Here is a 16,429-nt window from a genome sequence, read left to right as displayed (position 1 = left end):
ATGCATTTCTGTTAGGCAATCCCAGACATGACAGAGGGTCAGATAAGTACAGGCGACATCAACAGCACGATAGTACTAATATGAAGGAACATAAGATGTAGCTGCACAGAGGAAGTGCCTGGCTTTGCCCAGGGGAAATGGGGTGACAGTCTTTACAGAGCAGGTGACCTGTGAGCTGGAACTTACAAAGGAAGAGCACAGCTAAAGGCATGGGAACCTCAAAAGCATGCTTGGGAATTGCAGGAAGTCAGTGGCCATAGGGGCAGGGAAGTCTGGGGTGGAGGACATGGTGAGGGCTATGAAGTTGATATAAAGGTAATTTGGGACCAGGTTTGAAGGACATTTGGACTAGATTCTATTTGTAACAGGGAAGGATTGGAGGCCTTCAAAAAAGGTTGGACATGAAGTGCTTTGCATTATGGCATCTGGTAGCAACTGCAGAAGATGGAACAAAAAGGAGGGAGAAAAGAAGTTGGGAGACTTAGGCTAGTTCTGGCAGAGACTACCAACCAAACTAAAGCATTAAGCAGGGAGGGTGGAGTCCATGGGAGAGAGACAACAGATATTTCTGGAGGCAGGGTTATCCAGATTTAGAAAGCTTGGATGTAGCCATATAAAAAAGAGGAAGTAGCAAAGGGCAACTTGCAAGTTAAGCCTCTACCACTGGATCTATCACTATGTTCCAGGATGTACAGATCAAAAGTATGGCTCTGGAGGTCCAGTTTAAACAGGCTCCAGGGAGTATGGGAGACACCAGACTGCAGGAGATTGAGAAGGGACTGGAAGATGAGGATTTAGAGATAGATTAGTACAGATCCAGTTGTTAAACATCCAGATTCGGGATGGATAAAATGTGGTTGAATTTGGGGACAATAATAATATGTATCAGATAAGGCACTCTGCTGTATAAGCCATTTTCTTTCATAATTCAAGTTATGTTACTTGTTGGTCAGCATGTTTCCTAATTCTGAGATATGCAGAGAAACACATTTAAATAAACACCCAGAGGAGATAGAACAGAGTGGGTAATTTACTTAGAAGAGAGGCCTTCCAGAGATATTTTTAACTCGGCCCATCCCTTGGTTCATGGCGATGGTGGTAGAAGGGCCAGGTTGTTTATGAGGAGCCTGTATATAAATACACAAGCAGTCATGTTTTCCATTCAAAACTGGAGGCTTCCCTCTGGGCTCTGAAACTGTCATTTGGTTCATGAGCTACACTCTGTAATCCGCCAAGAGCTTGGGCTGTAATTCCATGTGGCTGGCCACCAGCTTCCAGCCCTAAGTGGCTTTGATGTTGCTGTTCAGGGGGAACCCCAGGAGGGCTGCAGGAAGAGGATCAGACAAATTGGGGGAAATAGGACCTCTGTCTTTCAGCCAGAGAGGTAAGGCATCAGCTCAAGAAAACCCAGGATGATGGTAAAAATCTGAATTCACCATCAGACAGGAAAAGGAATGTATCACAAAAGTTTACCAACCCCAGTGATACCCACTATCCTATAAACCCAAGTACTGGTAATGTTTTGTGAGTTTCACTCGCTGTATGTGGAAGATGGTTATGCTAATGAAATTATGCTTTAAATTAGCTGAACATATTCTCAAAAGAAAATCTTTGCTGAAATTATATATTACAGATTTTGTGGTACCCTTGCTTTGCAATTTAACAGCATGTTATTATTTAGCATTTAATGAGTACCAGAAATTGTTCTGTGTATTCTCCCCTTGGTTCAGAAACAATGAAATAAATGGCCTTTTTAGGCTGAGTGGTATTAAGGGGTTCCCTATGGTGCTGGCCATCCATAAGATTGGTAAATGGGGGCTCAGCTAAAAAGAGGATCCATAAAGTATCCTGCACTGAAAATATGCTTTCTCTTCTGCATCTTCAGTTCCTTTCTGTAAAATCCCGTTAGGGGCACTAAGGAACCATGTGGTGCCCAATGTCTTATCCCAATATTCCCAACTATAAGGGGACAGGTTGCATCAGCTGACCTCTGCTCTATTCATATGGCTATGTTCTAAGAAGCAGGAAGTTCTGACTATGGGCCTTGCTCCTTGGAGGAAGTTATTAAACAGAAGACCCTGGAATGGAGTTAGTGAAGCCTTCAATGTAATCCAATATTCTTGTTCTTCTGATAATAAGGGGTGGGGATGCTCATGCTGTGATCACGAGGGATTTTTGAACTAACAAACCTAAATCCCCCAAAGCCATGGATAAAATAGGGGAGGGGGGAAGTGTACTGCAATTAGGCGATTTTATGTACATATTCTATATCAAAATTACCAGCCCATAAAATCTTTACTGGCCCCTCTTTAGACTTATAAAGTAAAATGATGCATTTTATAGTTGTAGCTAAAGAGGTAGTTGAAAACTAGTACTGGAGTATACTGTAGTTTCAACTCTTCCTTAAAAAACAAAACATACAAGTGAACAACACCCAGCTAACTTGCCTATAGACTAATTCAGTTCAGATACAACTTAATGTCTTTCAGGTTTGAGGCTTACAATCCCTGGCTAATTTGCCTTGTGTAGTTATCTGTTATTTTGGCAGCTGTGGAGCAAAAGAATTGTTTAAGCAATTGAAAAGCATCTTAATTCCCATGTTTAAACAAGTAGGTGAGGTGCAAATAACAATACCAAATGTAAATCCAGTTGTGGAAAAGTCTGTGGCTTGGGGATTTAATCACAAAATCTAGTTTGTACCCATTACAGCCATCTGTTGGAGGTTTAAGGAAAACTGTCAGAGGCCTGACCTGGGAGTAACCGAAGTTGCTTTTACCAGGAACAGAACCAGAGGTTTGAACTAGGGCCTCAAATACAGTGTGTTGTCTTTAAGCAGCACTGTACTTTAACCAGGTTGAATGGGAATCCTTTCAGCTGGGGCACAACCCTCCTGTTCACCACAACCACTCCTATGGCCTTTTCGCTATCGGTTTAATATATTTACAACCTAGGTATGGCTCCAGGAGGTACTGAGTTTACAATCCTAATATGTCATATATACAAATTTATGCTATTATCTCTGTTCTTTAAGAGGTGTTTATAACCAAAAGAATCCACTACACAAGTCAGAATCCCACAAGTAGAAACATTCTCTATTCACAGATACCATGTTAACACTTTTGCCTGTATGCCTCTGTTTAATCTCTCTGATAACTCCATCACATAGCTATTATTATCCACCCCATTATTGGATAAGCCAACTGAGACTTAAAAACATAAATTGTTCATCCAAGGTCACATTCTTAGGAATGTGATAGGCTCAGGACTTGAACCTATACTTCCTCCTCATCAATGCATTTAATTATAGGACCCAGAGCTCAGGCAGAAAATGTAAAGTTCCCACATCCTGGACCCATATGTTTCCCTCCTGCCCTTTGCAACAGTCCTCCATGTCAAAGGCCAGTAACATCCTCACCACCCTCACTGTTAGTCTAGACTTCATGATTCAATGGTCAAGGTGATCTTTTGTAAATGTCCTGTGCTCCTTTGCCTCTTTTTCATTTCACTCTCTTGGTAAAATGCCTTATCATCTGGGGCTGCCATTCTTTACTTTTTCTCTGGCTTGTGCCTTCAATCTGACCTTCTCTATTGGATTTACCTCCTTACAGGTGAACAAAAGACCAACCCTTCCTTACCCTGGTTCCTCTAATTTTCACCTTTGTGTTTTGCTTCTTTATAACCTTCACAAACAAGCTTCTGGGAAAGTAGCCTATCTTGGCTACCTCTGATTCTAACCTCCCTCAGCATCCTGGACCCTGACTTTTGACCTCACTACTCCACTGAAACCGCAATCTAGATTACAAATGCCTTCTAGTTGCGACATAGAATGGACATTCCCCAGTATGTACGTGCTCTCCACTGCTGACACGTCCTTCTCAGAACGTTCTCTGCGCTTCACTTCCATGACATAGCATTTCCTTCTGTGCTCTTTTCAACTCCTGTGCAGCCATTCCTCTTCCCTTCCCCCTCAAACTATCAGTGTTAGCATTTCAGCCTCTGTGATCTTCAGTGATTTGGTCTCTTTCTAGAAAAACTGCAGTGACTCCAAAATCCATATTTCCAGGCATGGCTTTCTTCTACACTTCATTCAACTGCCTGTTGTAGTCCCACGAGCACCAGAAATTTATCATGTCCCCAACTCATTTCTCCTTCTTCCCTAATCTGTTTTACCTGTCCAGAGAATATTTGTGTCATGCACCTGATAGCCCAATCTTGAGTCACCTTTTCCTCACCTGGTGATAACGTCCTAAAGTCTATTTAATAAATACCTGGTTCTCTCCTCGTCTGCATCCATGCCATTGCTGTCCCTGTTCATACCTCATTCTTTCATCTTATTATGGCATAATTTGCCTATAGCATCCATTCTTATGTGTATAGATAAGATAGATCTATGAATTTTGACAAAATAGTCATGTAACCACAACTACAACTGAAATATGAAAGTTTTATCACCTCCTTCTAGCAAAAAAACCAAAACATGTCTCCAGTACTCATTTGTAATTAACCTTTTCCCTTCCTCTAGCCCTTGAAAACCAGATTTTTTTTTTACCAGAGTCCAGCACCTCCCACCCCACATAACCATGTTGTTGGGCGTGTCTGCAGTTCATTCCCTTTTGTTGCATGGAGATACCAGCTTGTTTATTTCTTCACCAGCTGAAGAGCATTTACTTAATTTCTGGTTTTTGGTAATTGTGACTAAAAATTCATGTTTAGGTTTCTGGGGAACATAAGTTTTCATTTCATTTGGGTGAGTATCTAGGTATGGGTTGCTGTGTCATATGGTAAATATATGTATAACTTTACAAGAAACTTTGAAACTGTTGTTCAAAGTAGCTGGCCCATCTTGCTTTCTTACTTGTGATGTTTGAGAGTTCCAGGTGCTCTGTGCTAGCACTTGGTATTGTCAGTTTCGTTTTCCTCATTTAGATCATTAGAAGAGATGTGTAATGGTATCTCAGCATGGTTTTAATTTACATCTCATTAGTGATTAATGATATTAAACTTTTTCATGTACTCACTTGCCAGTCATATATCCTTTTTGGTGAAGTGTTTCTTCAAATGTTTGAGCTAAAAATATTCATTCAAATATTTTCCCCCTCTTTTTAAACATTACATTGTTTTGTTATTTTTGGGTTTGAAACTTAAAATATACTCTGGATCTAAGTCTTTTATTAGGTACATGTTTCGTAAAAGTTTTCTTGCATGTCTTTTGAAAACTAAGATAAGAGTAAATTCACATGCAGTTGTAAAAGGTAATAGGAACTTGCTTACTGCTCCTCGTGTTTCCTACAATAGACATCTTGCATATCAGGGCATTGCAGTGATAGAATCATCAATATTATTCAGTCTTAATTGACTTGCATGCTTTGTATGTACTCATTTGTGTGTTTTGCTCCATGCAATGCTATCACAAGTGTGATTTCTGTGACCAACCCTGCAGCCACACACAGAACGATCCATCACAAGGATTTCTTTACAACCATAGCCACCTCGGTTCCTCCCTGGCAACCACTAATCTCTCCACCTCTGTAATTTTGTCCTTTCAAGAATCTTACATAAACTGAATCATACAGTAGTTAACTTTTGGATTTGGTATCTTTTACACAACATATTTCTCTGGAGTTGTTTTGTAGCAAGAATTCCTTCCTTTTTATGATGAATAGAATGTCACAGTTTGGTTAACCATTGAAGGACATCTGACTTGTTTCCAGTTTGTGACTATTGCAAATTAATTTGCTACAAATACTCATGTACAGGATTTTTTGTGAACACGTTTTAATTTCTCTGGGATATAAGTCCCAAGAGTGCCATTGCAGGGTCTCAGAATAGCTGCACTTTTAGCTTTCTAAGAAGTTATCAAAACTTTTTCCCGAGTGCCTGTACATTCATTATATAGTATGCATTTTACATTACATAGTCTCGTTGGTGATGTGCGATTCATTTTCTCTGCATCTTTGTCAGCATCTGGTAGTGCCTCTATTTTATTATTTTAATTTCAGCCATTCTGATGGGTGTACAGTGACATCTCCTTGTGGTTATAATTTACATTTCCTCTGTGGATAACGAGGTTGGATATCTTTTCAGGCACTGTTTTTTGAGGAGCCATTCCTTTCTTGACAAAACTACTACATGGGAAGCAGTCCCCTCCCTCCAGTCTCATTCTTTCCCAAAACAGAGCTAGACAGACCCGCCCCACGCCAACCGCAGTATAGTCCTTATCCCTTGGTTGTAATTTTCTGTTCAAAATCTGTCTGCTTCCTAGATCCTGATCTCCAAGCAGACCAGGGCAATTTTACTCAGCCCAGGATTCTCAGCCAGAATACAGCGTGTCACAGATGAAGCACTATTTTTTCAATAGATGAATGATAAAAAGACAAAATGGTTTCAGTACTAAAAGGAGGTGAAGGCCCAAAGAATGGGTTAATGAACCTTGGCGAGATACGTACGGCGCTGATTTTCGCCCCTCTAACCTCTGCCCCAGGGTCCTGCCCACACGCATGCTCTCTCATTTTTCCCCAACCCCGCCCCTCAGCTGCTCTCTTTGGCTCGCCCTTCCTCGTCTGCGACCAATTAGGGAGAGGAGGCGGGATCGCGACTGCCGCTGTGCTCTTCGGGTAGTATCCCTAGTTACTGTTGCTAAGGCTGCGGGTCGCAGAGGGTGGTGGGAATAAGAAGTTTTGGAAGCCAGGCCTGAGCGAGAGGCCAAGGGTCAGTCAGAGCAGGGGAGGAGATGGTGAAGGAGACTATCCAGATTTTCGCGAGGTTAAAGCCCCCTTCCCGGAAGCACCAACAAGGGGTATGCGCTGAGCAGCTGGGCACCGGCGAGGTGGGGCCTCGGGGCGCGGGTGGGTGGGCTCGAGGGGCGGGGGTGGGGAGCCTGCGACAGCGCAGCGAAGTCCTGGAATCCCTCACACGCTGCCCTAGATGCGGTACCACCCTGTGAGGGAAGCGACCTACAGAGCCCTGCCCAGTCCCACGCTGCACAGCCCTGCACAAAGCACACGTGTTCACCCGGGGCGCTCTCGTGTGTGTGTGTGTGCGCGCGCGCGCTCGCTCCTGTTCGCACACACGCACAGACTGCGCCTCTACTACGCATTGGCACTTACTGCACCTTTCTGGAAATCTGCTACCCGCCCCCCGCCATGTATATTTTCACAGTTGGCCAAAACATGTGCAAGCAAGGAGATACATGCTTATGTCTGAAGTGATGCATACTTAGGCAGACACAGATACACAAAGCTGACACACATGCAGTCGTTTGCATGCAGTGAACCATCAGGAATTTCTTGCCCAACTATACAGTCACTCGCCAATATAAACGTGATCCATGAGGTACAGTCGTTGTAGATAGGTATTCGTGCATCCTGGCACAAAGACTATAAACCTCACTCAGAAAACATTAATGAGTATTTCCCAGGTGCTTCCTCTACTGTGCTAACTTGAGAGGATTACAGAGAATGTTAAGACGTCCTCCATGCCCTTAGCAGATGCTCTGTGTGCTTCTTAATGTATTAGAACTTTGTCCTCTCTCTTGTGAAGGGAGCCTTCTTCCTATGACTTGCATACTTGCTACTTGACAGATGTTTTGTCAGCACCATCTGTTTCTCACAAGAATCTTGCAAGGTGGATGTCCTTTTACTCATTTTACAAATGAGGAAAACTGAGTCGCAGGTTAAATAATGTCACCTAGTTGGTGAGTACCAGAGCTGTGATTTTAATTAAGAATTTTTTTATTACAAAGCTATTCCCCTTTCAGGCAAAAAAAAAAATTTTTTTTACTTCCAGGTATGAATTTAGGCAAGGACAGTTTGGGTCAGATTTGTGAGTACTTTGAATAGGTGTATTAATAATGTTTGCTGTCTAGCTCATATCTGTGTTGTGAGTATGTATGTGTGTAACATCCTAGGGTCTCAGAATTTAGCATTTGCCTCATGTAATTTATGTATTTAAAAGAATATAATGTCTTTATCATCACCATCGGTTCTTTTTTCCATAATACACATTTAGGAGAGGATACATGAGACAACTCCAAAAAAAATTGGCTTTTAAAAAAGGAATGAAGTAGTATAAAAAGAATCATGGGTGTCTTCTCATTTTATTTCCTGTTGCAATTACCTACACAAAGATTTTTTAAAGTGCATGTAAAAAGTATATTTATGCAGTATTTAAGTCCCAGATTCTTAGCCTAAAATGTTGAGTTTACACAGATTCTGGCAGTTAGAAGCAGATGCTCAGCTATGGGAAAGAGATGTTGGGCTGGGGAGTTGATGGAGAGCCTTAGATTTAATATTGAATGTTCTCTTTTCTTAAAAGGCAGTGTTTGGATATTTTAATGTGCCTCTTTTTACATTTCTTTAGTTGTCTGCAGAGTGGATTGATTCCCCCCCAAAAATGTTTTTAGGTTTTTTTATGACGTCAGATTCTGAGATGTAACATGATGCCATATACACAAAAAGAAGGGAATAGGAATAAATATCAAGTTAGCATTTCCCTGCCCTCCCTTAGAAACCCCACAAATTAGCACCATATCTTGTCCCCCAAAAGACTGTATGGTTGTTTCTCTAATTGCAAATGCTGTCTGTAGTATTAAACAGAGTGACTCAAAGACTTATTTCTTAAGGCATTAGAAATTAAATAATAATTTATAGATCATTAAAGAAGATGCATGGTATGAATCTGTCTGATAGTTTTAACAATGGCAATGCTTTTCTCTTGTGCAGAGCTTTGTACATCTCAAAACATTTCATATCCACCCTTGCATGTGTCTGTCTTCTAAAAAATAGCTGTCCTATCTCAGATAATAAATATTTTTATGACTATGGGTAGAAAGCTAATATATTAAAATTTTTGACCCTAAGGAATTTTCTTAATGCCTCAGAATAGCTTAAACAGAGTTAGTAGGGGCCGTTGTTCCCACTCCAGTCAATTCTCCTGTGTCTGCTGAGCACAGAGAGACACATTATTTTTTAAATGTATGCCACTCCTCACTCCTGTGTTTCATGTCTTACACACTCCTTTCGTTCACCTGTCTAAACTATTAAACTTTTTTAATGTAGTGCCCTGTAGGATATACTTTTAAAATCTCTCTTGAGAAAACTTAGCCAGAAAGCCTTGAACTTGATGTCATCATTTTCTACCAATAATTTTATTTTTCAAAATGACTTTTTAACCTGAAGTCTTCACATTTTAAATATGAGGTTTCAATAAAAATCTGCTTAGGAAATTATTAATACTTTCTGGAGATTTAGGTAGGATTTTACTTGCGTAGGAGTATGACTTTTTCCCTATAATCAAGCTTCTAAATGGGTCTTAAACAGGAAGTATTGCCTGTTAGAATTTTATATCTTGGTGAAAGACAAGAAAGTCTTTTTAAAAAAACCTTCAAAATCTAATGACTAACTTTTTATGGTACATTACAAAATACTTCCATTACACCATTAGATCCCCTGTAAGGAAGGCAATTCTGTTTTCTTCATTTTATATGTAAAGAACCTGGATTCTGAAAGTGGTGGCTGGTCACACAGCTGGTAAATTGTGCTCGGCATTCAGACCTCAAATCTTAGGCTTGTTTTCTGGTCAACAAAAAGAAGAGTAGGTAACCAAGAAGAGAATCAGAGAATGTTGCAGATGTAAGGGCTCTGATCAACACCTCCTCCATTTCCCTATCAGCTTAGAGGGGCTAAGTGATTTCTCCCAGGTCACTTGCCAGTTAATAGCTGGGCTGGGATGACAAGGTTAAAAAGGACATCAAAGGGCCGAGGATTTAGCTCAGTGGCATGTGCCTGCCTCACAAGCACCAGGTCCCGAGTTCGATCTCCAGTACCAGAAAAGAAATGACATCAAAGACATAAACTACATGTATCTTTTGAAATTACATATCTTATCAAATGCCTGAATATATTTCATGGAAATTTGGGCTTCTTTGAACATAATTGAAATTTGAGCATTCTTGTGAGCTCTCTAAGAAGGCTCAGAACCATTTGTATCTTGGTGTGTAGCAGTTTGGAAATGCCCAGAGATATTTATTGGTTGAAGGGAAATGTTAATTTCTTGATACACAACATGAAAGCAATACTGAGACAATATGTTGCTTTCAGGACTATTAGTTTTCAGTCACAACCTCAGAAACATTCATATGCTCAGCTTTGAATATTAAGTCATTCAAAGATGATCTGAACGTTTTTTTTTTTTTTGGTACCAGGGATCGAACTTGGGACCTTGCACTTGTGAGGCAGGCGCCGGAACCACTGAGCTAAATCTCCGGCCTGATGATCTGAACTTTGATGTAGCATTTTTTCCTTTTGTTCACTTCCAAATATTTGCATCCACATGTAATTCAAAGAGGAAAATTATCTAAATTGTACTGTATTATGACATTTTATCTTAAAACTACGGTGATACCTTGGTACTCAAATTTTTTGACTGAAAGCATCAAGTACCAAATAAAGGACCAATACCTGTCAAATGGGTTGAGTACCAAATTTGACAAATTTCAAAGCAAGTACCAAGGTATGACTACAATTTTTGTACCATTACAATGCAAGTCATAATAACATGGTCATAGTTTAACCTGTAATTTTACCATGGTGCATTCATTTATTGTCCTTGTATTTGCAGATTTATTCTATAGATGAAGATGAAAAATTAACACCTAGCTTGGAAATTATCTTACCACGTGATTTGGCAGATGGATTTGTGAATAATAAGCGAGAAAGCTACAGATTTAAGTAAGTTTATCACTCTCCTCCTGCATTTGTTTCATTAGTGAACTAACTCCTGCCCTGCATTAATATCCACCGTGAAATCCTGAGCCCAGTGTCTTGTGGAGAAAGTAGTACAGCTGTCTTGACTAGTAAATAGAACTCAAGTTCACTGATATGCTCAAGGTTGAAATAGAGTATATGGCTATGTCTGAGGTCCCAGCCTTTCTTTGCTACCTGTGTTTATGTAGTGCTATCCTTTTCTTACTCAGCCTGCTGTGGTTTAGTATTTACAGGAGGTTCCAGTCCATGATGAAACTTTAGTAAAGACCTTAAAGTACAATCTGCGACCTGTTTAGATGAGCTTTCTTTGTAGTGTAAATGACATGCAGATCTTACCTGCACTTAGGTACCCTGGAAGCATGTGCTGTCCAGTGTAACAGTCATGAGCCCCATGCGGCTCTTGAGCACTTGAAATGCATCTAGCCTGAAGTGAGATGTACTATAGAGTATAAGATATATGAAGGCCTTTTGAAGACCTATGAAAAAAAGAATGTACAATATCTCAAATTTTTATATTATATATTGTAATAAATTTTCAAATATATTGAATTAAAAGATACTACTGTGATTAATTTCACCTGTTTCTTTTTTACTTTTTAAAAACACAGTAACTAGAACATTTCAATTTCCATCTCTTCTCGTATTTATGGGCGCATTTTCTCTCTCTTGGGCCATGCTCACCAGGGTTTGAGGGAAAAAAAAAATCAAATAGGCACTGTGGGTCGTCATCAGTGTCTTTGATTTGAATACTCTTCTGGTAGCCAGGCCTTGCAACTTTGAGGATTATGGCTATTTCACACGGCCTTTGTTCTCCAGTTTCAGATGAAACCATTTCTTTTAATCCCACTTGTGATTTCTGATAAAGTTTGAGCCCAAGTTAAATGCATCTGTGATATCTGGCTGGAAATGTGGGGGTAGATTTCTGGGCCCAACTGGAGAAATCCTAGTTGCTGACTTACATCTCTCTCTAGACCATTTTATGAAGACCCTATTTTGAGACTACCCCTGTCCCTCTAGATAAAACCATTCCAGACATTTTATGGTTTGGGCCCTGTTTTTTACTTTCTTTGTGTGTATGTGTATGTGTGTGTGGTGCCAGGGATTGAACTCAGAGGCTCACAAATGCTAAGCATATGATCTACCACTAAGCTATATCTCTAGCCCCCTCTTCTTTTCCAAATTTTTATTTGCTCTTATTTTTTTTTAATCTCATAAAGAATTCTCTTTGGTCTGCATAATTCTTCCTCTTGCCTCTCACATCTCTCTCCTTCCACATCCACCTCCTCTTATTTTGCCTCCTTTTCTAAGTACAGGCAGGAGCTGCTAATCCGTGGTTGCATAGCAAGGTGGTCCTTACCTTGACTTTGTGACTTCCTGTCGACTCTCATTGTGTCCTTTGAGGAGTTACCTTGTAATACATGGTGTACTTTTTCTGAAGGGTGTTCTCGCACTGATGTAAGCATGCTACATATCTTAATGGCTGGGACTTCATGGAAGCTGGTGTAAGCAACAATTTGCTGAAACATTTCATCCAGCATCATGTATTAGATGAAGAACAATTGACTGTGTCTGTATCTACCACCCCTTTCCAAAGTACTCTTCCCATTCTGAGTATATAAACAGAGTACATTTCAACAAATGCCTATTGAAAGAGCACTCCTTGCTTATTTTTAAATCTCTGAATTAAAAATACCACTTTTAATATTTAAAAATTAATAGTCAATGTATACATACATTCAGAGATAAATATTGAAGCATTTTTAGGACTGCTTTCCTCCAAGAAAATGAGCAAGCACACTCTGCATGCTTGCTGTTTTCATTGCTAGGAGTAAAGCAGGGAGCATCCCAAAGGTCCTGGTCTTTCATGGGAGGAGAGAGGTAAGCAGATCAGTAAGTGCAGTGTATGTCAGGAAGTGTTATGGGCCTTAGTGAAAAATAAGGCTGGGGAGGAGAAGAAAGGTGCTGGGGGGAAGTAAAGGCAAAGGTGGAAAGGAAGATAGGAAGCAGCCATTCACATAGCTGAGGAAAGGGAAGTGCAGGCTAAGTGAATAGCAAGACCTAAGTCCCCAAAATGGGAGTGTGCTCAGCATGTCTGAGGAAAAGAAAAGGCAGCTAGGTCAAAGGGGCAAGGGCAGCTAAAGCCTGTGGAGCCCTCTGGGTCCTGGTGAGCCCTGAGCATTTCCCCTAAGCACCATGGGAAGGCAGTGGAAGGTCTTGAGCGTGAGAATGAAATGATCTCACTTGTGTTCAAGCAGGATCACTCGGTGACACTTGGAAAATAGACTGTAAAGGGTCAAGGGAAACCAGCAGGGCTTCCACAAGAGAGACTAGGTAGAACATTATGCTGGCGTGGACCAGAGTCATAACAGTAGAAATGTCCAGGATACAGTCGGCCTCTATATCTGCAGTTCTGCATCTGCAGAACCACATTCTGTGGGTTCAAAACATCTGAAAAAATTGATGTCTGCACTGGGCATGTACAGACTTATTATTCCCTAAACAGTAGAACAATTTTTTACATAGCATTCACACTGTGTTAAGTGTTGTAAGAATCTACAGATGACTAACAGCATATGGGAGGATGTGCAGAGTATATGCAAGTACCATGCCATGTCATACAAGGCACTGGAGCCTCTGGTTTTGGAGCCAACCCTTCAGGTCAGGGGCTGACTGTAACTGAACTCTTGATGGATTTTGAAGGTTAAAGGTAACAGAGTTTGACAGTGGACTGAATAGAAAGAGAGGGGTCAGGGTTGACCTGAAGGTTTCAGATTGAACTTTTACAAGGATAGAATATCATTTACTGGATAAGGAAGGTTGCTGGAAGAACAATTTGGGGGGCGGAGAATAAGTATATACTGAGTAGAAATAGCCTATTCAACATCTTAATAAAATAAAGGACCTTCTAGGAAAGCAACGTTATATCTCAAGGCATGGTACTGATGAGTTTCAGGACTCCGAGCAATTACTTTATCTTTGTGAACTTCAGCTTTCTCATAAGCGATTAAACTGAACTGTTAAAAGGTCTCCTAATTCTGATTCTATTTTCTCTCTAGTGTTTTTCAGAAGAGAACTGATCAAAAGACCTTTTTCGATTGCTATGCAACTGTATGAAATAAAATATTTGGGATGATATACGATGTTTAATATATAATTCAGGATTATAAACTTTGAGGCTAAAATCTCCATTCTAAAATGTGTGGGAGAAACCAATAAACAAAGGGATATAAATTGCTTGTGGTTCTACTGTTACTTTATATGATGGAGGATATCATTTTTTCCCCAAGGAATTCAATACGCTTTATAGGTATTGTACTAAAATTACATTTTAGTCTAATTTAAACTTTATTAGAAGTGCTTGGTACATGGTAGGCACTCGGTATATATTTGTGAAATAGATTAGAAAATGATCATGCCAAAAATCGTTTTAAGTAAGGTACCTTCCAGAATATATTCTGCATGTGCCAAAGCCCCTGCCATCTCTTTTGATTACTTGGTAATAGATATAATTCCTGGTGCTCAAGGGGGGTGGGGAATTTGGCTGATCAGTTCACCCCATCAACAGCAGCCTGGTGAAAGAAGCTAGCCCGCTTATCTATCAGTCTCCTCAAAGGCACTGCGCTCAGGCACTGAAGTAGACCGTGCTCTGCAAAACATTCCCGTGGGCAGCCGTGTGTGTGTCGACCTCTGTGTGATGCTGCTGTGTAGGTGTTGGTCTTTGAGGCTCTCGAGAACTGGTCTAGGCACACTGCACAGTCAATACTACTGTCTCAACTATGATCTCATCTCCTAAGTCCTTAGAAGGGGGCCTCTAGAGTTCACTAGTTGCTTCTTTAAAATGGAGGTTGATGAGCTACAGGGATCTATGGAAGTCAGTGTTGATTAAAGACAAATTTCTTGCCGTTTTATGTTTGCAGGCTAGCACTAGTCTTCCCTCTGAACTCCTCATGAGTAAAAGCAGTCTAGCATTTCACCTACAGCCTCCACTTAAATCGAACACGTGCTCTGTTGACTTGCAGAGGGGGGCACCTAGGACCAGAGTGGCACAGGATGCCCTGCCCTCAAAGTGTGTGTTTCAAAGTTTTTGCATCTGTCTCCCCACAGTTTTTAACTTCAAAATTTAAATATATAGAACACATGGAAGAACAAACCAGTCGACATTCATATACTCTGTGGGAGACTCATCTTTTACTAACATTTTATTCTGTTTTCCTTGCTCTTGTTCTCTGTCTCATCATTGAAATATTTTAATGGGGGCCATACTTGGTGGCAGCTTAAGTCCCCATAAAAGAATAGATTGTGTGTCTCCTGTCTCAGGTGTCCTCCATGCTAAGTCGGAGTGGCACTGGGAGAACAGTGAAGTCAACCCCATCCCACCCCATTCCCTTGGCACTGCCAAGCTGATAGACTTCTCTTTGCAGAACAGGTCTGTCTGAATTTACTTTCTGACTTGTGAACTGTGGCCAAGAAAATGAAATGAAACCACCCTTAGAATTAAACCGTTGATCCTAGGATGCAGAACCTAATTAGTAGAAAATAAACTACTGTTCAAAAATTTGAAATTAAATTTGATAACCATACAGTGCACAGCCGCATCCTTTTCTCACAGGTCAGATATCAGAAGTTCTTTGGCTGTTTACATCCTGGGTTTCCATTTCATGCGGTTATCTAGATTTGAATTTGATGCCATTTGTAGACACTGTCCCCCTTGAGAGCTGAAAAACACACAGTTTATTATTGGGTTCAAAGCTGCTGCAGTTTTTCAGAGGGATTTATTGTGCAGATCTTGTCAAAGCAATACTGTTTACTCACCATTTGTATCAGGAGCACAACAGCACACTGTGGTGGGATCACAGCGTAGACATTGTGTTCAGTTAGGCAAGCCTGGTGACATAAACATGGGGTCATGTACAAAGCTCATAGAAAAACAAGATTCATTAATCCAGTCGTGTTTGAAGGGTCAGCTTTTAAATAATTACCATTTTCACATTGCAGATTTCAAAGGATTTTTGATCATGATGCAAAGCAAGAGATCATTTTTGAAAACATTGCCAAACCAGTCGCTGAGAGGTAGGACTTCCCAGATTTTATGGTTTTGCCTTTTGTCTTTGATTCTCAGGTAATGGGAATGTGCTTCAGTGTGCCAGTGGTATACTCAGGCTTTGGGGCATGTGATGATGATAGCATTAGTAATATCTTGTAGTCATGTAGGCGATGCTTTAGACTTCAATTCTGAGCCTCAAAACCACCAGTGAGACAGAACAGCTCTTATTACTCCTATTTTAAAAGATATGGAAACCAAGGGTTTGCAGAGACCCAGTATCACTGCTCGGGATTGTGTGGCTCCTAGTGGCACAGCCCTTAGTTGGTTTTCCCACTGATATTTCAATGTTCTTTCTCCAGCCCAATATTTAAACATGTAGTTAGATGGACAAAGTGTAAGGAAGGTCTGGGTGGCACCCAGAGGCTGAACGGTGGTTGGCTCTGCCACATCTCAGTGTCATTTCAAAGCTTGGTCCTTACTGTCTAGGTCCATTTGCTCAATAAATCTAGGCAGTTCCCAGCTGCTGACTATTGGAAATCAAAATTACTAGAGTGTCTTGGCAAAATCTCATCGGGAGACAGTCAAGCCCTGTGATAAGCACACCATCCTCCTGTAGGAAATC

The 16,429-nt window shown here is 40.6% G+C and overlaps 1 protein-coding gene across 6 annotated transcripts in view; it reads left to right on the top strand.

Annotated features, from left to right (window-relative positions):
• Positions 1–6,607: 6,607 nt before the first annotated feature.
• Kif6 (kinesin family member 6) overlaps positions 6,608–16,429 on the top strand; it is a 319,165-nt gene continuing 309,343 nt past the window's right edge. For 2 of the 6 annotated variants that reach the window (XM_021259875.2, XM_021259874.2), the window contains exons 1-3: positions 6,608–6,796; positions 10,618–10,727; positions 15,759–15,833. In XM_021259875.2, coding sequence (XP_021115534.2) covers positions 6,731–6,796; positions 10,618–10,727; positions 15,759–15,833 — 251 coding nt within the window. In that variant the 5' untranslated portion in view covers positions 6,608–6,730. Of the gene's footprint in view, positions 6,827–10,617; positions 10,728–15,758; positions 15,834–16,429 lie in introns of all 6 variants that reach the window. The other 4 variants (XM_021259876.2, XM_021259873.2, XM_087184483.1 and 1 more) reach the window with 3 other exon arrangements.

The sequence above is a fragment of the Heterocephalus glaber genome, unplaced genomic scaffold (genome assembly GCF_053883595.1).
Source record: "Heterocephalus glaber isolate CG9 unplaced genomic scaffold, H.glaber_assembly_v1.0 deba00001497, whole genome shotgun sequence".
Classification (NCBI taxonomy): Eukaryota; Metazoa; Chordata; class Mammalia; order Rodentia; family Bathyergidae; genus Heterocephalus; species Heterocephalus glaber.
Note: the sequence above shows the minus strand (reverse complement) of the source record. Positions and strands in the feature narration are given on the sequence as shown.